General features: G+C 33.8%; 1 protein-coding gene across 1 annotated transcript in view; it reads right to left on the reverse strand.

Moving 5' to 3' along the window:
• Positions 1 to 27,682, reverse strand: part of trol (terribly reduced optic lobes) — a 703,100-nt gene that overhangs the window by 168,701 nt on the left and 506,717 nt on the right. The window contains exons 6-8 of the mRNA XM_071594907.1: positions 20,630 to 20,743; positions 16,050 to 16,160; positions 1,192 to 1,314 (exon numbers count right to left, since the gene is read on the reverse strand). Coding sequence (XP_071451008.1) covers positions 1,192 to 1,314; positions 16,050 to 16,160; positions 20,630 to 20,743 — 348 coding nt within the window. The remainder of the gene's footprint in view (positions 1 to 1,191; positions 1,315 to 16,049; positions 16,161 to 20,629; positions 20,744 to 27,682) is intronic.

Below are 27,682 nucleotides of genomic sequence, written 5' to 3' on the forward strand. Positions count from 1 at the left end.
GGCTCAAGATTGCCCCAGCCAAGATAAAATAAAAAAAAACCTCCTCTCCTAAAAGCTAGTATAATAATCACAGCCAAACATCTTTTTCATAATGTTCAATAAACAATCCTTAGTTCCAAAACTTAAATAAATTCTTGCGCATCGTAAAATTTAATATTATAATTTGCATGTATTATTCAAATTGAATATCTCTGGAGGATATTTAAAACAAAAATAATAAAAAAGGAACAACGGACAATTTTTCACTTCATTACCTTTAAATTCTTGTGAAAATGTTCAATGATTATACAATTTGTATTATTTGAAGAAAATATACGCACAAAATGAAATGAAAAGAGCATCCTGTATGATTACATGCTAATGGGAAATCTCATTACTAATAATTTTCCTTTCAGCATTCAACAGAAGGAATTTTAATAATATATGATCAGTAGCAGAAATACAGTTTCTCAATGGAAGGATGTCTGGTTAGGCTTAAATGCTATGGTATTCCATTCTCTTGTGTATCTAATTCCACTAATAGAAACAGATATTAATAGCAATCCAAATATTTTTAATTAAATATTTGATATGAGGCTATTTTATGTCAACAGACTCCACATATAATTTAAGTTCCCTAAATATTATGCTACAATTCTAACAAAAAACTCAATTTTTTAAATATGAGAGCAGGAATAATTTGGAGGACCAGATGCTTGACTGTGGTTAAGATGAAATTATGAGCAAAATTGCAACACGAAGCTCCAAATATGCACTATGTTAAAATATAAAGGTATGAAACATGATGCACACCTTTAATTAAGCCCTCAACAAAAGGGACAGCAAAGTTTTGTATTGTGTGAAAATGCTAGGATAATTACTAAAGATGTATGAATGAGGTTCACCAGAATATGCAATGATTGGCACCCTACAAAAAATTGACGGAACGCAGCAAATATCAAACTCAAGAACTCCATAGGTCAAGGAAAACTGAGTCTCATTTCCTTATTTGATTAAGGGTTTGGTGAAGTTTTCATTAATTTAAAAAAACACTGAAAATGTTTTTCCAAATAACTTGATACTTGTTTTCAAGTTCCACTAAGATGAGCACCTTGATTCTTGTGAACACTTAAAAGTGAGAACTTTGACCACAAATATGATTGCTACACGCTGCCAAGAGAGACAATGTAACAATGTTACAACTCCACTTACAAACAGGGCAGCTGTGCTCATCAGAGCCATCGATGCAGTCGTATTTCCGATCGCACCGAAGTTCACCCCGGATGCACGATCCATTCCTACACCGGAACTGACCATGCCCACATGAGGATGGTGCTGAAGTGGTTGTGTTGTGGGTTGGCAATGGAACACGGCGGCAACAAGGCCCCCGGGAAACCATGCAAGCATGCAAAGTCAATCAAAAATCCAGAAGAGGTCCTCACAAAACCATAAGCAGAAAGGACCATGTTCAGGGGAATATGAGTTGGTCAGCATACATGCGATTGTATTAACACACCAGGGGTATGCTTCATGGGAATTTTCTGAACAATTGTTTGGATGTCGACACATCATTTTCAAGGTAAAATGCTCATAATAATGAACGATAAATTCCGAGTTAATTCAAAGCAAACATTAGCGAAATAAATGAAATGAATCCCAGAGAAAGTAATTGCAGAGTGTTTTTTATGTCATAGGCTGAATGTCTACTAGAGTGGTACAACATTTAATGCTGTGCACGACTGGAAGTGATATGCATTATTTGACTGACCCAATGTAGTCAAATTAGTGAGCACTCACCAAACAGGCATTACCCTAATGTAGTAAGTGGCATATCGTGGAACTGTCAATAGTGTGAAGTGGGTTCCACCCTACCCATGTGCCACACCAGATCTATGAAGGAAGCATGCTTGTTTTTCAACAAGATATTATTTGGTATGCTCTGTATTTCTGTTGGGTTAGTGCCATGCAACTGTCACATCACTGCCAGTTCATGTGCCATACCACTTTACATACACCAAGCCTTAATGCCAGAGAGTACTGATTTTAGCATGCATAATATCCAGCTTCAAGGATGGGTGAAATTAAAGGGTATGTGATTATGTAACTGTGTTATTGTACTTAATTTTGAATGTCAATTATAATTAACTAATTCTTATCAATGGAATGCTAGTACCATATGATTTACTTTTCTTGGGTATTGTAACTTCAGTTACTTAAATCAAATTAGCAAAATTTGGCCCCTTTGGTATTTACAGAAGATGCCAACATAAATACACAACAATTGATTTCACTTCAATTACTGCATTTATTTGGTTGTGATTAAAAGAAAATAGATTTCCATTGAAAGTTTTGATGCATAATAGTTTGAAAAAAACAATAGTAGTTTATGGTCATTCATGTTTCTAAAGCTGACAGTAAATTACAACGTCACATTTCTATATGACATGCCACAGTTTCAGAGATTGAATCATTGTGTGATGAGCCAACAATTCATGCTCTCATATTTCAATTCATTTATCTCAGTTATGAATGCAAATAGGGGATGACTCTGGATGAGCCCTTGAGCAGTGACCAACTTATAGAAAACTGGCTTGTTACCACTCTCATAGCTAATGTTTAATACCAAAAATTATATCATTTATGATGGAAAAGAGAGATTAAATTATTTACAACTCTGTGATTATTCCCCTTGCACAGTAGCAGTAAAAATAATTCAACCAATATCGAAGAGACTAAAGACCATATAATTGCCTCCTGGCATGATAGTTTAAATTTATTACTGTGAGAATTGTATGTGTGCTGACCAAAACTCAATTTCATCAAAATTAAGATTTTTCCGCGAAAACTTTCAAAAATAATGAAAAGCATTTCAAAGCTAAAACACAATTATTTGTTAATTGGTTTTTTGCATGCATTTGTGTGAAAGGGAATGAGAAACTGATCAGCTCATGCAAAATGTTATAGTGTAATAACATGCGTTTATAATTTCCAAATAAGATTTAAAGAAAACTGGTTATTATTAAAAACTTGACAAAATTAAATACATACATGAACTTAAGAAAAGAACTATGGAAACAAAGGAAATTGTGCATTACTGGTTATGAATATGTCATACTGCTTGAGATTCAAGCCGGCAGTGCGTATCTGACATGTAGTATTTCACTGCTTATTTAGGAGAACCGAAAATATCTAATAGTCTTCAATAAGTCTATTCGATCCAATTTAATTATAGCACAAGGCTAAAACAAAATCTGGGCAAATAATTTTGGAGAATATGAAAAAATTTCAAGGAAACTAGTTGATATACGTTATGTTCCTTCATATGCTTGTTGATTGATCTAATGACATAATAATTATACCATTTTGTGTAACTAACATGAAAGATTATCCTGAAGAGTACTTTAAAAATATCATTTTCCTAGTGAAATTGAGTCATGACATGAAGACTCTGATAATTAATTCCAAGATAACCATGGTCATTATGTTGGAATGAGCCAATTACCTTTCATGGCCAAAAAGGAAGGTATCTTTTCCATAAACATAAATTATACAGATGGTACTTCATACTAAAACAAAATGTACAGTGGGGACCCATTATTATAAGACCTGATAGAATCATTATTGTTGCATTGAACACTTCTTTTCGACTTAACTAAAAAATATATACATATCCTGACTTATGTTTGTGGCAAACCAGATAACCCTGCATGCATGAAATTTAAAGTTACTCCAAACTAAGGCTAACAAAAATTTAAATTGAGACAGAAATGCTATATTTACTGAGCCAAGTGGATGATGATACATTAACAAACTGTAACCATTCCAGCAGATTTATTCATATTTTATGTATTCTACCAATAGAGGTAGGTTTTGGATGGCTCTTTAATAACTATTTTTTTATATGCATCATGAGAACTTCTTTTCGTATACCTTACATTATTTCCTTCTTCATTCCTATGTGAATTCTACCGGACTTTATTCTGTCTATAAAGTCTACTCTGCCCCTCCCTCCTCCCTGCTTACCCAAAATTTTTCATTCTATTATGGCCTTTAGCACCCTATGCCTTTAAAAATTGGCTTTACCTACTTTTTTTGCTTTTTTCAGATATCCTAAGACAGCTTCTGCTCTTTTTCCACCAAATTCAAAACTTCAGCATTGTCTCCTCCTCTGCCCAACTTTGTTTCTCCATTCTTTGTCACACCCACAGCTCAAAAGCCTCCAAATTATGCTCATCCCCTTGCCTTAACACCAGGTTTCAAATCTAAAAATTACATCACCCTACACACTCCATGTTAAATTCTTTAATATTACTTCGTTCACATTTTTGCTTTGTGTACCTGTCATCAACTGCTCTTCTTGTAACTACTTCTTTTGTTCTTGTAATTCGTGCAGATAATTATGGACTATACAATAATAATGATACATAATGATATTCAAGGAAATATGGTCCTAAAAAGACAAGCAGAGCTAATGGCAAACAGCACATTTAATTTTACCTAAACAAGGCCCTGCATTATATCCTAATTTTGGCTTTCTGGGAGTTTATTTCTATCAATTGTAACTGCACTTGAGCACTTTCAGACAGAGTAAACACAGGATACCTGTTGCTGAAGGAACTGCAAATCTCAATGCATAATTTGTTATTGTCTGCACAATCCTGTCTAGGGATTAATCAAATGAGTCACCAAATATAAAAAGAACTGAAATGACATGCAATACAGGTACCTGTGACTCAAAAATTTTATATGCACATTATTATGGACATAATTAACTGTCGGTGTAGTTGACCATTACTTTTAGATTATATTGGGCACTTGTTCAGGTGAAATTACCTACATTTGTTTGTAAATTTCATTTTTAATTTTACATTTCATTTCCCACCAATAAATTATTTGTATTCATCCTAATTCATCAACATATACCAATAATCTCCTACATAACAAGCAACTGCTATGGGGGAAAGCTAATAATTTCTGACTAGCTTGCAATTTTAACAACATTTCTGAAAGAAATACTACACTATTTTTAAGGCCTTCTGCTACTGACTAAATACTACACTGTTTAAATAATTTTCGCGCTATCAACAGAGTCATTACAGAAATTTTGAATTTCTGCCTGATTTTGCTTTGATAAAATATAATGAAAAAGATCATCACATTCCAGGTATGTTTCCTACAATGGGTACCCACTGTAATAAGCTCAAGAACAAGGTTTCATGAATACTATTTGAAATGCAGAGCTGTAGCTATGAAGGGTAACCCAAGGAAAATTTGATTTCCAAAAAAGGGAAACCAGTATCCTAAATGTGTGCTAGAAAACAATATAAGTTCTCTTAAGTTAATAAATTAAATGGCCCATACAATAAATGAATATCTATGCATATTCCATGAGAGTATTTCATTTATCATAAAAATGTATATGCAATACTGTTCATACTTAATAAAAGCATGTTTGCACATTCACGACACTAATTAAACAGCAAATATGAATAAAAACTGAAAAATGCTAACAGGAGATCTCACATATTTGCAGTGATCAACTGTTAACAAAGAATGCATGCTGACAGAGACGTTACAGAGCACAATAAAATGTGTAATGCTAATGAGAGACGAAGTTGGAAATGATTTTTGAAAGGTAAAATTATCATCTTTTCCCTGATGGTAGAGGACCTTTTCACTAACAAGAATGTATTAATGTGCCATGTCCCACCCTCACTCCATTCCCTTGGTAGTCCTTTACCAGTTTTTAATATAGTTCCTTGTGAACCCAAGTGTAGCTACAGCAATGCTCAACATGCAAGAAACTGTACCACATCTCCGTCCACTGCTGCCGACTGAGGTAGGTGGGCAACAGCAAGGTTGCCATGGAGGTACACACAACCCACAGTTACAAAACAACACACCACCAAAGCAGAAGACTATGGATTGACAGAAATAAACACTTCAATTAATGCAGTGAAATAAACATATCATTTGTAATAGTGCAGTTATAAATTTTCATGCCAACATAGATGTACGAAGTTTCATTATATATACTGAAATTGCAGAGGCTCCTGAAACATGCATAGTGACAATTCCATTCATAACAAGTAAGATACAGACCTGAATTTTTTTAATTAAAAAAATCTGCATGACAATTTCTTCCATATTCCAGAATTGTTATAGTGCAATGCATATGTATGTACATATATACAGACCCATCAAATTCTTGCTTTGTAATAAGTGGCTACTGTAGGAATGTTACTGATTGTGACAAAATGAAAATATTTATAATGACATGCTGCATGCAGGCAGATAATTAGCTCTTACTGTTATACTTCAGGCATGCTTTAAAAGGCAAATGACCTATGAATTTGAACCATAAAAATTTGATTATCTATGTTACATTCAATTATTAAGAGAAAATAAAATATTATTCAAAATTAGTGGAGCAGAAAATAACTTTACATATTATAGTGTCAAATTTGCATAAGAGCCTCCATGATATTATTTACAACTACTCAAATTAATTATAAAGCTTATGTCATTACCCAAAAATTAAAGGTGTAAATCTATGAGCAACAAAAACGAAGGAACACTTTAGACAACATGAGTAGACACTGAAATAGAGTAAATCAATTTAAATAACGCTCACATATAAATTCAACATATAACTAGAATATGGACAGAGACAAGTACCCAGTTGGAAAAATACAAAATAAAACAAAAATTGATACTTTTTTGGACATCAAAGATATTTTACATTATGTATAAGGAAAAACAGTAGCCCAATTTCACAGCCTAAATTTAAGGAGTTCAGATACAATCCTAAAATGAGACATAAATATCGGTAATTCATAGACTGGCTTTCAAAATTACTTCAACTGAAAAAATGCAATTTATTCATGCAAGTACGTATAACATTAATAAAAAAATATAGCATACATATTTCAAGCAATGTACATATTGGGAAATAAAATTGGGTAAATTCAAAAGTCAAGGAAGAGGGAATGAAATTTTTGAACTGATTTTTACATTTATATTTAAAAATTGTAATAGGAATGCATATTTTCATGATTAAAATATAGGTTGATGCAGACTAAAGGAATATGCAATTTTGCCATTGTTAATTGTTCAATATATGGTAATTGCAAGGGATCTTTCGGCATGATTATGACTATGCAATTTTTTAAGAATGACTAAAGAGCATGTACAAAAATGCTGACAACTAATTACAACAATTGCAGCATAGAGCTATGACACAATTATTGTTTCAAAATCACTTAGAAAAGCATCACAAGATAGTTATATTGACTTGTGAGGCAACCTAACTTTACACGAGTACACTAATGTTTGAGCATACATATATGTATGCATGAATAATGGATTTTAATATATTGGCGTATATTCAGTGATCATGCGGTAGGTAGTTAGGAAAAATGTTATTTACATACAAGGACACTTGTAGTGACTTTGTTTATTCAGACTTGACAATAATACAAAACTAATAGGAAACCCCAAGAAAAATTATGTAACTTAATACTCTCAAAGTCCATTTAAGATATATACTGGCATGCACCTAAGAGAATAAAAATAGGTACAATTTTCCTCTTTGGATTCAAGTTTACTAAACATGAAAATTAGTGGCAAATTAATTTAAAAGTGATGTTTTTAATGAATTATTAGTGATGGGTTGGTTCCCTTTTTTTCAAAAGCAGTTCTGAAACCTAGGCTTAATTTTTAGTTTTGGAGCCAATAGTTGAAAAAAATGGATAATTAAAAAGCTATTGACAGTAGTCATTGTATACAGAAGTTTGATCACCTCACTACAAGTTTCATACATGGTTTAGAGGAAGAAGTTTCACAACATTAGAAAGTTTTCCATATGTTCTTAATGATTTTTTTATTTTCAACTAAAAGATGATTGAACAAAATCTATAATAATAAGTTACTGTAATATCTTTCATAAAATGGTGAATTGGTTTCCCATATTGTTGTAACACTATTATCATGCAAAGGGAAGTGCATAGATAAAATGTATTTTCCAATACTTGGTAGATGCCAAACAAATTCTATTCTCCTTCCTAACCATGCCTAGCAATTCCTCATTTATTTTGCTTTCTGCCCATCTCACCTTTTTCATCCTTCTTCATTTTAAAACCCTTCAATATAAGCCTATCATCTTGCTTCAATGAACATGTTCCCACACCATAAAAACCACACTTTATATCAGTTTTAACAATACTTTTCGTAACATTCTTAATCTGTGTCCCTGTCACCAATCCCTACCCTTAGGAAAGCTACTTTGCCAACACAATTTTTCTTCTTATGCTAATACTACGTAGACAATTTTGGTCCAAAACATTTTCAAGATAGGAGAAGTGTTCTATCTGCTCTTATGAATTTCTATTTCAATATTTAACTTACACTTCCTTCTTTCTTTAAAACTGCTGAGCATCTCCTTTGTAAAAATTGATTCTCATCTCTTACCAATTGCAGTGATTTTACAATGCTAATATGCTCAACAATTCTTGCAACCCTTTAGCTGATGGGCAAACTAAAGCTTAATCATCTGAAAACCTAGTATTTTTTGATTTCAATTCCTTTATGCCCTCTTCATCTTGCCATCAGGTAAGCCTAGACCTGAGCTATCTTCATCTGTCATATTCTCTTTCTATCTCTAATATTAGTACGTACATACTTAACGTATGGGAGAGAGAAGAATGGAGAGCTGCAGTAAACTGTAATTTTGGTTGGATTTTACTTTGGCACAGTTTTTTAGAGGCTGCCTTCCCAATTCCAATTCATTCATTTGTAGTCAATTATATGCTTTTATACTCGAGACATATTATATTGTGAAAAGTTATTATGTGAATTAATCACACCCAAGATAAATGAACTAAATTTGTAAGCCTGGCTTCTGTTCATCATTTTCCTTCTTTGATCGCAAATTATTTTATAAAATAAGTGTCTTGGGAGCAGATTAGATTATCAATATTCTACAGTATGCATAAAAGGCCAAAGGATACAGTAATTCTTTGACCTAAAAACGTTTCATGGTATCTTGGGACACACTCTGGTGGATACTACATTTCATTGAGTTTTTAGTATGTACATACAACCTTTCTCAGCAGGTATAAACTATCGGTTCTAGAATCTATGTTTTTCATTTTGATTCCAGTTCTGGTCTCAACAAGCTAGCATAAGGGGGATCTGAAGGACTGAACCAACCCAGCACTAAAAATTAATCATTCTCAATGTATTTAATTATAAACATTGCTTCTGCAAATAAATAAAACTCTTCACTGTTCCAGACAGGGAGAAGTAAATATGGCATTGACTAATTCTTTTCAATTTTCAAGCATTAATTACAGGCAAGTGTTTCCAACTGAAGCCCTCTCCCACAACATGCAGAAAAAGTAAGTTGGCCATTGAACCCCTACCTTGAAAACTCATGCTAGCTCAGTGATTCAAGACTGTTGGATTGGAGAGGTACTATAGAGAGAGCTGGAGGACTCCCAGATTCAATATCTACATGGTTCTTGTGACATTTCTCTAAATGGCTTAGAAAACAATTTTTTTTCAGGAAGGTTGTAGAAGGAAGCATTGAGATATTCGCACTATGTCAAGGGTATGAATTACAAGGCTTTGCATGAATGCTTTCCCTAACCAGAATTCAATCAATGATATTAACTTCTTCTTGAATTTCCAATTTAGTCACTGGTCGACATACGTGGGTAGGCTGAAAACTAATGCACACATGCTTATTGATCACAAAAAAAATGACCTTCAGAAGCACTCCTGGTGGCATGGGGAAGTAACATTCCCCTCAACAGGCATATGCAGGTTCGAGGTCGTTTCATTCATCCAGTGTATTTTGAGAAGCAGAAGTATGGAGACATGTTCTAATGCTAAGTCAACGTAAGTTACACAGCGTACTGTTGTCGAATTTTTAACTGCTGAATAAGCGACTCCTATAGAGATTCATCATCATTTAAAGGCTGCCTATGTTGAGGATGCTGTTGATAGGTCTACTATAGATTGATGAGTAGTAAAATTTGGTGGTTGCGAGCCTGGAAAAGCCATAATTCTTGATGAAACTACTTTTGACTGTGTTTTAGAATGCTCACCAAGTTTATGTGACTGATTTTCTGGAATGAGGGGCAACGGTAAATTCTTCTCAGAATATGCAGACTTAATACAACTCCGATGTTGAGTTTGTCGTGTTAAAGGCAGCCTGACACCAATAATTTTGCAACGTGACAACGCTTGTCCACACACTTCATGCATAACTGGAGAGGCTCTGCGAAACCTGAAATTTGAACCGATTCCACACCCTCCTTATTCCCCAGATCTTGGGCTTTGCGATTTTTATTTTTTACCTCAGCTCAAGAGACACTTCAAGGGTAATCATTACACCTCGGATGATGAGGTGAAGGCAGCTGTCAAGTCCTGGATTCGAGAGAAGTTGGAAGAGTTTTTCAATGACAGAATGAAAAAACTTGTTACATGTTCAGAGAAATGTGTTAGCCTTAGTGGTAACTGTGTTGAAAAATTAATATATGATTTTGAAACTTAAAAATTGTACTTTAATGTACTTTTTCCTGATCTTGCAATTGTTTTTGTTTGCGCTCAACAAGCATGTGTGCATTACTTTTCAGCCTACCCTCGTATATCATACTGAAGACTGGATGAAGAATTCACAAAATAAATCTAAAACACAGATAATTATAAAATTAAGTAAAATGAAGAGTTGCATTAAATAAATTCTGGGTGATGATATATGCTGAGGGAAAAATGTTCCCATTACCAGGTTATTATTTTTTGTGGCTTTAATACTTGAATATTGCATTCGCTCCAAGTTCTCCATAATGAGCAATTGATGTATTATTGAGTAAATTGAGAGAGAAAAAACATTTTAAAAAATTTTCATTAAAGAGTCTAAATTTTCATCATGGATTAATGCAATAATATATGTATTCATCAAAAATGATGCATATTAAAAGCACTGAAGCCAATTTTTGTGGAAGACTAACAGCATTAGCACTTTACAGCCACAAGATCATTGCTCACATTTGGATTATGCAGCTGAATACCTTTGGGAAATTCATGGAGTGATTTTATGGGCACTAACTCATGAGGCAATCAGGCACGCCATTAGTTTAAAAATACCTCATATTTTTTATTGCGATAAAAATTTAGTTCCATTTATAACTATTTCTGAAAATATGTACTCATCATATACTCAATGGGTAGTTAGCTAGGAAGTAATTCAATCTCCCCTTTCTCATGAAATAAAAAGAGCCTACACTAAGAAATAAGCCAACACTAATTCTAAAGAAAACTTTAGGAATATGCAATTCTTGAAAAATGTGGTCAAAGCTGAATAAAAGGAAATTACCATGCCAACAGCACCAGCTAGTGCTAGTCAAACTTTTTATCACATGATAAAAAAGGCATAATGGATTGAGAGGTTTACCAAATGGCCATGATATTATTCATGTAAATGACATGAAAAATTATATGGAATGCACTAAAATATTTTTAGGATTTAGGGATCTTGATTGACAGTTTGGAATTCACTGAGCTAACTGCATTCAAGTAAGACACTTTTCAAGATAAGTCAAGAAATTTTTCGAAACTTACTTAGCTCTTGGGGATAGCAAAGTATTATTTTTGTTATGTTCAAACAAAATGTTACTTCCTCTTCAACATGGTTCTGACTCAAACAATTACTCTGGATATCAGATATGCATTCATAATGTACGCTTGTTCTGAGCGTTGCAATTGCAATGCAGTAAAAAATCAAGATAATATTAGTTAGTAACACAAGTTTTGAAAATAAGTCTTGGCAATGTGAACCAGTACTTCCTAAGCTTTGAAAAAAGTCATTCCCACACAAAATTAATTTGCCAAGCACACAAATGTCGTGCAGAAAAGAATATCAGTATAAAATGCGATTGGACAAAAAGTCACAAATATAGGATTTAATGATTTTTTACATCATTCCTCATTTTGGTGATATATTATCAAACTTTTTCTGTAAAATTGGTGGGAAATCAACTCAGGCAACATAAAGAGAATCAGCAGCAAGAAATCCTGTCGTTGTATCATATGAACTTCTCCTTAAACAATTTAACTATTGTTTGTCAGCAGTGAAAACATTATGAAGCATTTGTTCTCATGTCTCAACATTCAAGAGGACACCTGGTGTAATATAAGAGCTTAATAACCACCATTGCATTTCTGAGCAATGACTTTGTCTTGAGGATAGTTTAAACAGCTCATGTATTTTTAGAATCTTACAATTGGGAGGCTGATTATTAGAAATGTTAGAAATATGACTACTGAAAATACAGCAAATAATACACATTTATTGAGGCTAAAACTTTGAACGCCAACTGTTTAAGAACTCTAATAGGTCTGTCCAGAAACTATACAGCCATTCAATGTTTTGAGAAACATAGCCTACCCAGAAAAATGAGGCCTTAATCCCCTTCAAAAACTACCCTTGGGACCTCAAACACTTATCCCAGCATCTCTTCCACTTTTCAAAACTAACAGCAAAGAACTTTTCTGGAATGGCCATCAGCTGCCTCATTGCATCCTACTTCTTCTTGTCAATTGATTGTTGGAAAGAATGGGCTTTTGCTTCAATAGGCCTATGACTTATCTCCAGTTATAACCTATTTTAGAAAACCTGGGTCATCATTTGTGGCTGGGGGAAGTCCCCTGCAACAGCTGCTTCTTAACATTGACGAGGTAAATGAGAATGCTATAAGGCAGCTGATGACCATTCGGAAAAAGGACTTCGTCAATTGTTCTGAGAAGTTGAAGAGATGTTGGGATGAGTGTGAAGTCCCAAGGGAAGCACTTTGAAGGGAACTAAGGCCTCATCATTCCAGATAATCTATTTGTCTCAATATTTGGTATGGGAGGATCCTTTCCGGAAAGTCCTTGTGTATTGGATTTCTACCATTTCAAATCAGGCATCTTAAAAAAATGATATGTGAATATTCTACCAAATTCCAAAACTTTCCTTAGTTCACATAAAATATTATGCCTCATAGATTTCCAATCAAATAGCCATTATGAACTGATACCATAATATAAACTAAATTTTTAGACTATGTTAACTCATTACATTAAAATTCATTGAAAATTGTTCAAGTGGCCATCAAATAAGTTTTACCTTTAAATATCAGACTTAATGGCAAGGAAGAAGTGATTTACTTTGAAGTTCTGCTTTTTGAATTTTTAAGTCTTTAAATGGCAGCTCAAGTTTCTAATCAATACATCAAAATAATTCTTGAAATAAACTTCTGCACAAAAACATAAAGTGATTAATTAAGCTCTACACTCCCACTTTTACAGCTAAGTTGCAAGTGCAGAAACAATTGCATCAAAATTTCTCTTTTTTTTTAAAAAAAATCATTATAAATCGAGAATTTTACATGGGAGCTCTCGAGAAAAAATAGGTCAGGGTAAACATGTACTTGGGTTTGCAGATATTCTGCTATCCCTACTGATGAGGGTATGTTTCTATGGCCAACTAGGATGCACAAATATTATGAGTTCCTCCATCTTCCAGGGTTTCTGGTTATTATCGCATTGTATACCATAAAAAGATGTTGGAAATCAAAAACTCACTTGTAGGGGATGAACTGATGGGGCATCCATACTCATCAGAACCATCTGGACAATCATCATGCTTATTGCACCTCTTGCGAGCATCAATGCAAGTTCCATTGCTACATTGCCACTGATTCTCTCGACATGCTATATAGAAGTGAGAGTTACTACTCAACAAAACCGAATCACCATTAAACCTATAGGTTTTTGTCTGAGTCTCAAAGATTTTGAAATCCTGAGAATTTTTTACCACTAATGACTTTAAATAAGCTGTTTTTGAGGTATGATAAAAGAAAACAAAGGATAAGCCTCTATTAACAGCAGAAAATAAATTAGGTCTTTACAAAATCATATGGATATGACAATTTGAAAGGTTTTAAATTATAACATGTAGATATAAGCTTTGTTAAATGATAAATTGAGTGAGAAAACCAAAACCAACTCAATGCAACAACAAACAAACAATAAATATGAAAATGGCATGCTTAGGATCACAAGGATGATTTACCAAAAACAGGTAAACAATAATAGACACAACCTTGTGACTGACACAAAATCTGGTTACACTGCATTGTCTGAAGCTGGTTAAAAATATAGCTACACCGACCAGTTAAACAATGACACAAATCTGAGCATTTACAAAAAAACATTAGCTGCAGCTAAATAGAAACATAAAACATAGCATGCAATTACATAATTACATAGAGGAATGGGTTTTATCCCAAACATCCTCTTTCTCTGCTTATACAGAGCATTTACTGGCGAGTTATTGAGTAAACATATGCTTCCAGTGCTATTTCAGCTCACTAAGTTATAAAGCTCGATTCATAAAACCCTAATTCAGCTGCAAAATAAGTAAAAATTAAGGATATAATGACATAATCAACCTTGACTGTTAATCAATAAAAAAGTAAACGAAATTATACTGATAGAAAAGATATACTACATGGTAAAGCTGAATGTATGTACACCAATAGAAGAACGGCAAAATATTATTACCAAAAATACTGACAGGCAAAAGGCCATTATTCACCTTAATTTCTTGAAATAGGTTTTTGGGTACCTATTTATACGTAGATAGGTACATAATCGTATATATTATTTCCTGTAATGGCACACAAAATTGGGTATAGGTAATGCCCTAAAAATAGTTATGTAAAGTCATTTCCAAATGCCTTTTTACAAATTGAATGGCACTATTCAGTAAAATGTAGCAAGTAACACCAATTTCATAGCCACAATACAATTCCATCCCAGTCAGGCATTCTTTCAGTCCATGATTAGCATTCTGGGAAAATAATAAAACTATGAATAATTAGCATTGAAAAGTTGGGCACAGTGGTACATGAGGTGTTTTTTAAATTTTTATGATGTGTTAGACCTTTCATGTCATTATGTCAATGCATACAGCTAATTTTAAATCTACATTTCATGACACCATAAATGGTTACTGGCAATCATAGTGATTCGGAGCAGCTGGAGTTTAAGTACTGCTCTGTGAATAAAGTTTTCTCTCTAATTATTTGAAATGGAATTCATTCAAAAAATGAAAAATATTTACTTAGCTAACAATTTGGCTCAACATAATATAATGACTCTCACAGGAATGCAATTATGATTGAATCTTTATAAAAGAACAATATTCAAGTTAACTTATTATAACTTAAGCTAATCATATATATACCCCAGATATTACATGATGTAGGGTTTGAACAGAAGTTTGCATATACTGACACGAATTTATAGCCTGCAGATGCTGGTCATACTTACAGGACTCTAGTTTAAAAAATCACCTTTACACAACATTGAATTATCATAGTCTGACTCAGTCCCTGGTGGAACTAATTTGTTTTAACAGCAAATACAGCTTTTATATTTTGCAACATAAGAGCAATAAAGTTATTTTCATGCTGTTTTGCACATAAATGGAGAGAAAAACCTTAAGTTTAAGGGTTAAAAATGGCATAAACATTAAATGAAAGAATTACTTCACCTAATTTTATAACTTTTAATTTTAACAGGGCTTATGACATGTAAGACAGCCGTCATGAACTTAGACCATGCATGACCATACTCAACCGTGGAATGGTTACATATTGTGTGATGCTCAGCTTCACAATTGGGCAAGAGATGTTGCTCGTTTTGCACTTGGAAATGACTTTATCTATGATAAATAATATGGGTTAATAATAATAGTTGAAAAGGGCAAAGGAATTTAACTATTTCAAAATATAAATAGCCACTTAAGACTAAATGCATTTAACTAAATATACATTACAGTAGTGAAACGTCTAAATAAGAGTTCAAACTCAACAACCTCCAAGGATTGAACAACACACGAAAAAATCAATAAGGAAAAAGTTGAAAAGATTCATTGACTAAAGGCTAAGATTATGAACCAGCTTTTGGTGAGGTCCACCATACCATACTGGATTGGGATCTTAAAAATGTTATCTCACCTTCACATCCTTTTTCATCACTTGAATCAGGGCAATCATGATGTCCATCACATTTCTTTGTACTATCAATGCATGTTCCATCCATACAATTAAATTCATCATCATCACATGCTGTGACATTAATGAACCAAATAGTACACATATTGGACATCATCAGAAATAATGATAGGAAGAGTGCAAGAATTTACAATAGGTGGTTATACATTAACACGATTACAGAGGTAACATGACAACAAAGTGATGTATTCCACACAAAAAATAGGAGGGATCAAAAATTTGGAATGAAAAAAATGGGGGTTTTCAACAGCACAAATAATTTTAGGCACAGAAATGAAATTTAATTTCAGGCAAAAAGACATGATTTTAGCAAAATTGTATGATTTGTATTGGATTTAGAGGACAAAAGGTTAATGGATAAGAGTATCATGGCAGCAGTCAGTTTCAAATGGAATACATCAAATTCAGTAATTGATTTCAAAGGGAAGAGCATGAAAATATTGAAAGAATGCAAATATTATGTAAAAATTTGTAAAGCAAGAGAAATTATTCGGCAAAGTTGGTGTTTTGTTTGTGCATTTGGAATAGAAATGATTGTTATTTCAAAATAGTATAATGTCAAATGATTAACAGGTAATAACCAATATGTGCATACAAAAGATTTCAAACATTTAATTAATTTAGTTTCCAGAATGGAATAATGGAAGAGGCGAAGTCAGTTGATTGTGCATTTTGTTGCAGGTCAGCAGCATATTGACGGCCCAGGCATGTTGGTGTTGAGAATTGTTGGTCAGCAGATGCAAAGTGACGAGCAGCAATGTGGTTTCATGTGGAGTGGCAGAAGTTTGAGAAGGAGGGTAGAGGAATGCAGGGAAAGGGAGGGAAAGAGCATTCATTAAAGCACACAGGGTAACATAAAAAGCTTAAACAATCACAAAGTGGAAAAGCAGACAAATATGAATCAATACTGGATACTAGGTTTGAGCATGTGATGAATTTTCCTGGATGCCAGTAATGCCATAGATCTTAAGTTTAATTTAACAATGACACCTTATTCCTTATTATTTCTTTCCAAAACATCATGTTACACTTATTTATCTTTCTCCAATGCTGTACTATTTCACCCACACTTCATACTTATCGTAACAAAAACTTTCTTCAACTTGTCAATCTTTTGATAACAATCTAATTTGAGGACTTGATAGAAACAATATCATATCCACAGGATAAGAAACTCTATTAGCCAAGTATAGCTTTATAAGGCATACTTGGAATATATTATGGTCATAGATGTGTGATGTGAGCGAAAAGTAATAAATATAATGTGAAAAAGTGGTGCAGGAACCAGAGGTGGTAGAACAAAGGTACAATATGGCCTGCACTATGAATTGAAAATTAGCAATATCTTTTTAAAACCACAATGAGGGAAAGAGCCAAAGGTGTTTTTAAAGTTAAAATAAAGAACACAAATAGCAAATGTGTGGTTTAGAATTGCTCAACTTTAAAAATTCTAAACACAAAATGTTTAAAATGGGCAAAAAGATAACAGAATTATACTCCGGTAATACTAGTGTAAGCAGAATATATAATTGAATTTTGGATAAAAATTTGCAAATACTTCTTCTTACATTTAGTGTCCTCATAGTGATTTTATTCTTACCATTACTTTGAAAATTTGAGCTTCACAACTGATGCAAATACTGGGAAACGTCAGTGTAACTCAAAAAATATAACTGAAGTCAATGCCAAGTCAGTGAACATCAATAATTTTTAAACTACAAACGATATCTTAATAAATAAGAATATAGGAACTTTCTTCAAGAGAAAATTATTCACTTAATTTATGATTTGGCATATAATTTCTTCAGCTCCAATGAAGCAGGTGCAAACCAATAACATATGAATTTGATGGCAATCAGCCATCAAAATATTTATCAAATTTAAAATAAGGAACATGGGATTGAAAACTTGGCAATTTCACTGAAAAATATTGTATCCTGTCTCAGTGCTTTTGTAAGGAAAATTACCAATTACCTCACGGTTACTATATGAAAAATACCAATCAATAAAATACCATTAAATAACACATCATGAATGATTGCAAGTTCATACACTGTGCTCATTCACCACAACCTTTATCCAGCATTGTTTCATTGACTGAGAAATTACAATAGGACAAGAATGCACAAGTATTGGGTTTCAGCATTCAATTAACAAATCTTGCAGAAACTATGTTGATGCATACATGATGTAGCATGTTTTACGATTCTTCAATGTTTACTCAAGTCTTACAGATGAATAATATTGAATTAAGAAAGTACGAAGAAATGCAAAATTCACAGAACATAATGCAATTAGCAATTATTTTTCAGTACGTTTTTCTTAAAATGTAATTGTACATTATATAATTTAAAACTATCATTATTATTTAGTAGATTTCAACCTTACAAAACTTGTTTGTTAACCCACAATAAAATACATAAGATCGATTTAAAGAGGCATACGAGGTTACTGATTTACTTTAACAAAACACTGTAATATTAAAACTTGTGTAATGTGTATTTGAGTGAGCAACTCAAATATACATTTTTTTAACTTTTATAGGCCCAGAATTTTTTACTTATACTCTCATTCCCATTGGAAGGCGATGACTGGCTAGTATAATGAAAGCATTAATTAGGCAAAACCAAAATTTTAATGAACATTGTATGAAATAATAAAGCTTCTGTGGGATCTCAAGTTGAAGGAGAAATGCATGCACAGTGAAAATCTTATTTTTGGAAAGGACAAGAGACATGTAGATTAATTGCTGTCATTTTAAATGAGGACATAGTATTCAGGAATTACCACTCACATCAAACCTGAAGAGTGTTCTATTCAATCTTGGTACATTTCATATCCCATAACACTAGTCAATGTATTTTTATATAGGCATTAAGAAGAGACTACAACCTTATTCTAATAAAATTAAAAAAATGTCCGAAAACTGACATTTTTTGCCGGGTCTCTCATTTATCTCTATATCATAAGGTTCTGGACACCTTGTACAGTAGAAGTACATCCCACAAATTTATTAATAAACATTTTCTGCAAAGGAAGGTTGCATAAAAATGTGACCAACAGCTTTGAACTTATTTCCTTATTTTGATAGGTTTTCCATTAGTATCACAACATTAGTAAGAAGCTAAAACTTAGTCAAATATAATTATTATTGCATTAACACATAAAAAAGAAGTATCAAGAATCAACACCTCAAAAGTTATGGACTTTATGTTTTGCTAACACCATAATAAGGGCAATAGTTCTATTCACCCAACACTGAAAATCTAACAGTAACTGTAAAATAAACACTAAATTTCTAACATGATTTAAACAAAAAACGAAATGGGAATAATTAACGGATTGGAGGGCTGAGATCTGCCGTATTGCCGAAACCCTAGATATATCAAAACATCCTCACCATCAATACATGAACTTATTTCAAAAACGCGCAACAATAAAACTACCTTAACGGGATGATTAATACTATGCACCCACATTCTCTGGTTTTTCTATCCTTGTAATTTTTCGAATTTAATTTTTGATGGATGATGCGGATTTTCACGACCTAATTGCTTGTCAATGATTAGCTGGAAAAATATAAGTAAGCATTCAAAATATGAAAATTATCATTAAAATCATTCATTAATATAAATACACTGAAGACTTCGGCTTCCGGATATGTTGGTATGAAAGTTCAAGACTATAAGCGAAAATGGATTCACTTCACTTCAGGCCTACCAGTATTTAAATTACGAAGATATAATTGTTACGAGCGGTAAGTCATTAAGAAAAATCTCCAAAGTAAAATCATAGGTAAAACCTACCAAAAATATTTTATTTCCTTGATACTATCGACCTATTTCGGTATGGTTCAACCTTGTTCCAGATCCACTGAATGTAGAACTCTAGTCTGATAATTATACAGCGATTATACGGAATTGAAGTATTTGCCTAGAAAATAAAAATCGCCATTTAACTTCTTCGATTGTTAAGCGTACAATGTTTGCGACCAATTAACTTTTTGAATCCATATTAAATTCATTTGTTCTTTCGACAAAAGCGTATCGAAACAAAGGTAGACATTGATGACTCACACACGATTCAATAGATGGCGTCAATGCCAATATCGCCTTCAAGCGCGCTCTCCAATACTAGGATATTTTGGTTCATTCTACTCCTGTTGCATAGAACCCACGAAAAATACGTACATTGAATATTGCACCATATACACAATCAAATATTATTTAATTATTGTATAATTATATTAATCTGTATACATATGCATAAATAACTACTGAAACGGCGAGTGCTATTAATTAACCTTGTTAAGCTTGACATTTTTGCTGAGACATCCGTCTCGAATCACGGACAAGTGTAGCAGAATGAGATGATACCCATATTTGTAAAAGAACAGGTAAAGGTATCGAAATGTAAATATTTCCAGGTACATTGGTTTAAATGGGATACATTTATCACAGATAGGAATTTAGAAGTTTTTACATCAATAGCAATTTCGAAAAATCAAGAGAACAAATACTCACGGCAATTGTCCTCATCCTCCCCATCTGGACAGTCTCTTCCGCCGTCACATCTTAGATGGTCGTCAATGCAAAGCCCGTTGTCACATTGGAATTCGTCATCTTCACACAAAGGTCCTATAAAATCAAAAGAACGGCAATGAGATCAAATTATTTAAATTCATTTGTTATAACTATAAATTTTACTATTACGTCGCCTTTATTAGGTGTAAGCCAGTGGAAAATACGTTCTAAAAATACACCGAACAAATGCTTAACAATTTAGATGACGATTTTAAGACTCGTGAAAGCACACATTGCATTATCTTCTGTAAACTAAGAAAATTCAATTGTTATGACAAAATTATCGCAACGTTTTACTTGTGGAATTTCAGTAACAAGTCGTAAATCAAAAATAATGTGAAAATAATGAAAATGTAACCAAGATCAATAGTACCTATATTTATAAAAGGAGACCACACTGTGCCCACAATTATCTACCGCAAGGGTGATATATCAAGATGTGTTACGGAGCGATGGCAATTGGCTGTAACAGCAATCGCAATCTAACGACAAGAGCTTCAAATCCCTAGTATTTTAACACTGACACTACTAACACTGCTGTTATCCATATTAATTCAAATGGATTGAAATACTTGTGCTCCCTGATGAACACTTAATGCTCCAATCTGTCTCAGGACAATGATTGAACACCTGACATTTAAACTTCGGGAGTGGACGTCGAATTGTGACGGGAGCTCGGCGAAATTTTTTAATGGAAAGCCGATGAAAAATTAGGCACAAAACGCAGTACGTTTACCCAATGGGACTACTATATTCATGGTAATTTGTCCTCTCCCACGACGGATGACGGTCAGCAGGGGATCAATGACTTTCTCCTTAGAGAATATTCAGGAGAGAAATGAATTTTGCACGAGATATAGATTTAGTAAGGTCAACTTGACGGACTAATGCACTGCACATATGTATGCACCAGAACACAATCATGAGCTTACACATTAAATAACTACCTAATTAATGAGCTACTCGAACAAATAAAAATCTCAAATATATCGATATAAAGAGAAATAAAGGCTCAGCATTGAGAATTGAAATGTGTACCACATTAGTAGGTTAAATCTATCTAATATTGAAAACCAAAGGTTGGGGGAGGGGGTGAAGAGATGAAAAGTAATATTTATCGCGAAATGTTTTCGAGGAAATTGTGAACACAAAAATATAATCATTTTCAGAGAACGAAACATCTAAACTTTTCCTAATTGCGGCAACTTGAAGAAAAATATTTAAATTCAAATACTGCGATTTCGAAAAATACTCGATTATCTCATTTCAAATACACGGAGATGAAAAACGAGTTGTAACTGCAATTGATATATCGTATTTACGTAGATGACGCAGACTATATGGATTAGGTGGAACATATTTATAAAGCCCGGTATTAAATTCAGGTTCAACTTATAATGGTAAAAAAACAAAATTATTACTCGGCTAAATGTATTTACATTAGATCATACTGTCAAGGCAACAATTTCCTTGAGTTACGCTTACTAAAGTTTAAGCCGGGGAAGCGCACCAGCATGATAACTTTTAAGTGTCGAACTCAAGTCTCACCCAAAAAGATGAAAATCAAATCTTCGGGTAAACAAGAACCACTGAAGTCTTTAGAATATAGAAAACAATTATTAAATCCTGAAAAAGAATATTTAAATCATAGTTTCTAAGGTCTTTAACTTCTGATTATGGTATTCCGCAAACTCGCCCTTTCAAAGTATTAACTGCAATAATGCGCAGACACGTATTTAGGTACATATGGCATTCGTCGCCTAAGAGAAGTTTTAACCCGTTGTGGTCACACCTCCCAGAAACCCCCCTTAACAACTTGTTTCAAGCTGAGGCTTCATCAAGGGTGAGAATTAATCATAAAAAGCAAAGGTGTTGAGATCCTCAATAAATAGGAAGTATCCTATGTACACATCCTACCCATGACTAAACATTATACATGGAGAACGTAAATTAGAGCAGACAGAAGAATTCACCTATTAAACAAGTGTTTTCGAATACGTTGGGCGAAGTCCATCTAAAAAGGACTTTAAGGAAAGAATTTCATTTTTGGTATTCGTGGTAGGATGAGCGGAGACTAGGCATAGATGCTAAAAAAGCAGGAAAAGTGGATGGAGGGCATTTTGAGTGGCAATGAAATGTTGAATAATGAGAAAGGCTAGAGATGTTGAGTAAATGAGGTTGAGGGAGGACAGAAATTGGCTTATTGGATTGAGCGAAAGGAGTCAGAGAGCATAATCGTATGACGTTGTGAGATATGTTATAGTAATGGGATGTGCTGGAATTTTTTACTGCCGTGGTAGTCGAGCCACAGAAGTGAAGAAATGCTTAGTTCATGCGTAGATTTAGAAATCTTGACTTGACCGAAAGGCTACATCTAAAAATAATTTAACGTCTTCACAGATATATTCGAATCCCTAAAATAACCAATACAACTTGACTAATGTAAACCACAGCGAAATTTTTTAATTTCAACCACTGTTTCAACAGCAAATTAGATTTCGCATCATTTAAAACTTTCTTTCAACCGCAAAACTCCTCTGCGATACAACTAAGCACTCCCGTTTTTAAAAAAGTGCTCCAAAAAACCATTTCACTGTAACAATAACACAGGTATAACAAAGAACTTGTGTTATCTGGGCATGTGTTACGCATATGAATTGCGGTAAGTAAAAAACGTGAAAGGAGAAAATATATCTTGAGGAGGGAAAGTATCCCCAAGAAAATGTGACGGCGGATCAGCGGTAGATCATTTAAAAACTGTTTCTCCCTCTGCATTTTCACTAATTCTATCGCGTGGGCCACGACACGCAAAAGTGGCTTCGAGATTCTGTTCGCTGAGCCATCCGCCTCATGCCATTCAACCACTCTCCATGGAAAAAATGTGCATGGGACAATGCCGAGAAAAGAATTCAGGCCTATTAGCTGTACCGTGTGGCATGCCACTTGGCCGAATTATCCCCGGCGACGAAGTAGAATCGCGATAGTGGACAATGCTGTTGACTCAAGTGCGACAGGTGACTTTTTTAACTGGGAAAAATGACCATTTAAACAAGAGCAACATTAAGTTCATTAAGTTGCGTGAGTTTTCAAATCCAGTTTCTTTGATAAAAAAATTTAAAACTTAATATCGTAGGATTGAGAGAAGATAAGCCTCGGTGTGTGTGTATATATGTATATATGTATGTATATATATATATATATATATATATATATATATATATATATATATATATATATATATATATATGTATATATAATGTGATTTTATATTATTTTGATAAACCAATTTGAATACTTACCATTTTTGTACATGATTTCAATGAAAACACTTGGATAATGTACGAAGTACGAAAGTGTTTTTGCTACAATTAATGTTATTAACTTAGAAGAAGCAAGGTTCCAATATGAGGGAAAGTGACAGAATTGATATACGTTAAGAGAATTGATTATTATTCAAGTTTAATCAAAGCGACGTCTCTTAATTCACCTCTGAATCGCTTCCAGAATGACTTAAGTGTCACTGTTTATCCTATGAATAAATGAACTACACATTCTCATTCCAGCGGTACGACCATGCAAGCACTTACTATTTTGAGCACGTGCTGTTCCAGCATACTTGCTGCTTTTGTTCTCCACTCTGGTCACCAACTCGTTTGGATTTGCTCGCACAAAATTTGGACCTAATTTTTTTTAGCATTAAACTCACAAGTTCTATGTGGTTTATAGCTGTGGGGATTATCAAACCCCAACTTTTCCAATTCCTGGAATTTTACACCATAAGAACACAGTCGCTCATTTTTCATTGGAATGCAACTCTCCAGAATCTTGTGAGAGAAAGATGAAAGTTTAAACTTTCTTCGGCCTTCTTCTTTCTTTTAATAAATTTATGAGCAATGCAAATTAATCGTTTGATTTTGAGTCATATTTCCAATGGCATTGCTGTGAAAATACCTCAAAATTGATTTCACACGTATTTTGTTCATTACTGTAGTAATTAATTGACTGAAAATTTTTAATCAATGGTAAGTCAAGATTCCTCATAGATATATTTCTTTTCCTAAGAATTAAATCTATACCTGGACAAAATTAACTGTTGATAGTGAATACAAATTACGTATTTTTCGTAAACGTGGCACCTAATTTAAGGCAGGGATACATTCGGCAATTTAAGTTCATTAAAAATTTTTTTAATGAAAAACAAGAAAAAATTTCTAGTCGATCTTAACGGGAAGATATTCTATTCCACTTGATAGTTAGGGAAAGGTAAAAGCTGGTATATAATTAAAAACAGTTCCATTTACTCATTTCTTATGTTCTAAAATTATCCCATTTTTCAGTTATCAAAAAAAATTACAAGATTAATGAATTACAGAATAACTTAAATACTATGGAATAATCTCTAGACAAGTGGTAGTGATCCTAATATATGTATTTATAAGTCTAAGATAACCTCGGCTACCCTCGTAAGTTAACTTTCGGCTAAACGGGGTTTTCTTCCGCATTATGTTGGTTGGGTTGAGTTGGATACTTATTCATCAGCATGATGATATTTTTTTCATGAGAGATAAAACAACAAAATAACGTGTTTTTGTTTAAACTTGAATGGCAGATTGTCATCAAACCACAAAAAAACTGGCAGTGAATAGTTCGTTATGCGTTTGTTCTTCTCCGCAGAATATATGTTGGAAATGATTTTCAATGAATATTTTCGAAACGAAATCATAAATTTTGCAAACAGAATTCTAGAGAATTTGAAATGAAAGAAAATTGCCACTGTTGGTCCAACTTGAATAGTGAACAATAACAATATTGCCCCCACTATTTCGGAAGTCAAATTGGTGCCAAAGAGGAGTGTAAATTTAAGATTAAACTAGATAATTTCAGTTGATATTTTTTTGAATTGGTATATAGTAAAGTCAAGTTCAAATTAAGTCGGTTAAAACGTTTCAATTTCACTACAAAGGCTCTATTAAATACGAAGAATACCATCAATTAACTTTTAATTCTCGTATGAAGGCAATAATTTTAAATATTCGCAAGATGCAGAGAGTTTTAAGAATTACTCTAATAGCGAATAGAAGAATCATTAACAATCATTTTCTTTTTTATCTCCGCGCATTAATAAGTGGTGAAAATAAACTTAAAATCACCTATGTGTTTATGATTCAGTTGACAATAAGCAGAAAAATTACAACCGGGCAGATGAATAAATGAGTAGCGCGACTACTTCCATCTTGATGTGAAAGCAAGATGTCGTGACGGATATGGGGAGGCCTCCCATTAGGCTCCAGTTCCAGCGTAATGGGGTTAATAACGGGCTATTACATGCTCCAGTCCAGCCACGCCTAGCCACACTTCCCCACGCCACAGAAGTACTTCCTCTTCCAAGCCTTTCCCCGACGTACGTAATTGTCGAGTCAAATAAAAGAGACAAATCCCTACCTCTCGTTGGGCTCGCAAGATTCGTTCACTTCGGAACGATTTTTTCCGAACAAAAAGTAATATCCCCGCGGCACTTGAAGAAAGTCGAACGATAACTATATTTTCGCACGAAATTAGAGTATTAATAATTTTGGTACAGAGCCACAGAATAAACAAAGAGAGACCATTGAAATAGTTCACGGAAACAGCCACTTTAACCATGATGACAACTTGGTGAAGGCAGCATGCATTTAAAATTTTAATTCATAAAAGACATGTTGAGCTAAGGAATTAAAAAGGGACTCTCCTGAAAACTTCATCATATTTCATGAAAGTTCATCGATATTCCGCCGATAACTCACCCTTTTTGCCTTCAAACTCCTGTTTTCCTCCAATCATTTCTTTAACAACGGAGACGTTCTCGTACGTAGAATTCATTTCTTTATTTCCAGTTTTTCGAAGGAACTTGAACTTGGCGTTTCCACGAAAAATTTCAGCTTCAACTGATTGGAACCTTTATGTACCATCTTCTCCATCATTTGCAGGTCAAATGAAAAAAATATAGACTGAGGGATGTAAATGGGCAAAGAATGGATACGATGGAGTGAATACCGAAAGAAAAAATTCAATTAGAATGGAGACATCTTTTGGAATTTGGAACAACACCGTAATGGGGACGAAAGTCAACTCAGTAAACATGTTGAAGTGCGATAATTTGCGGACAGAAATATCATTATCATTACGAAAAGATATATTTGTAAGTGGAGGATGTTTTTTTTGCAATATGAAATATTTCATCTAATTAACGACATAATATTAGCATCCACTATTCATTTGGAGTTCAGCTCACATCTTACTGACATGCTCGCTGTGTAGCAAAGTACTCGACTTGTTTGACTTTTCACTTGAGTATCAGTAACGACTTCATAAGTGAAAAATCACGAATAATATGTATGAGGTAAAATGAATTGGTGGAATTGTTACAAAAATTGCGATTTTACGGGGGCTTCTTCACATATTTCTCACAAAGAAAATTACGAGTTAAGTGAGGGCCTTCTACTTTCGAAAGACCCACCTAGAGCGTTTTGTTGAACTTTTAATCGGAAATGGGAAAACATCCGCTGGGTTATCAATATACGAAATTCTCGATAAATCGCCATCAAAAGTTCCTTTACCTAGTATGCATGCCTGCATATTAAATTGTGGGGTGTTTGTATAAACATATAAACACATACATATGGTGTGTGTGTGTATACAGGGTTCGTCCGGAAAATAAGTGTACCGACTACTGATTTTTTCCCGCCGCTCCAGGCGCGCCCAGCACCGCTCTGACGGGCTGCGATTGGAGGGGGGTATGTTGGCAAACGACGCTGAAAAAGGCAGTCGGCTCTGAGCTGTGGTGTAGTGAGGAGCTCTGTTAACGCGAACCTCCACGCTCGACCCACGTAACGGAACGCGATGCCGAAGTTTTTGGAGCAGCGTTATTCCATCAAATTTGCGGTAAAGCTTGGGAAATCGTCTACCGAAACTGTCGGTATGATTAACCAGGCTTACGGGGAGTCAGCCATGTCC

Source organism: Hetaerina americana, unplaced genomic scaffold, assembly GCF_022747635.1.
Source record: "Hetaerina americana unplaced genomic scaffold, ioHetAmer1.1.p SCAF_7, whole genome shotgun sequence".
NCBI lineage: Eukaryota > Metazoa > Arthropoda > Insecta > Odonata > Calopterygidae > Hetaerina > Hetaerina americana.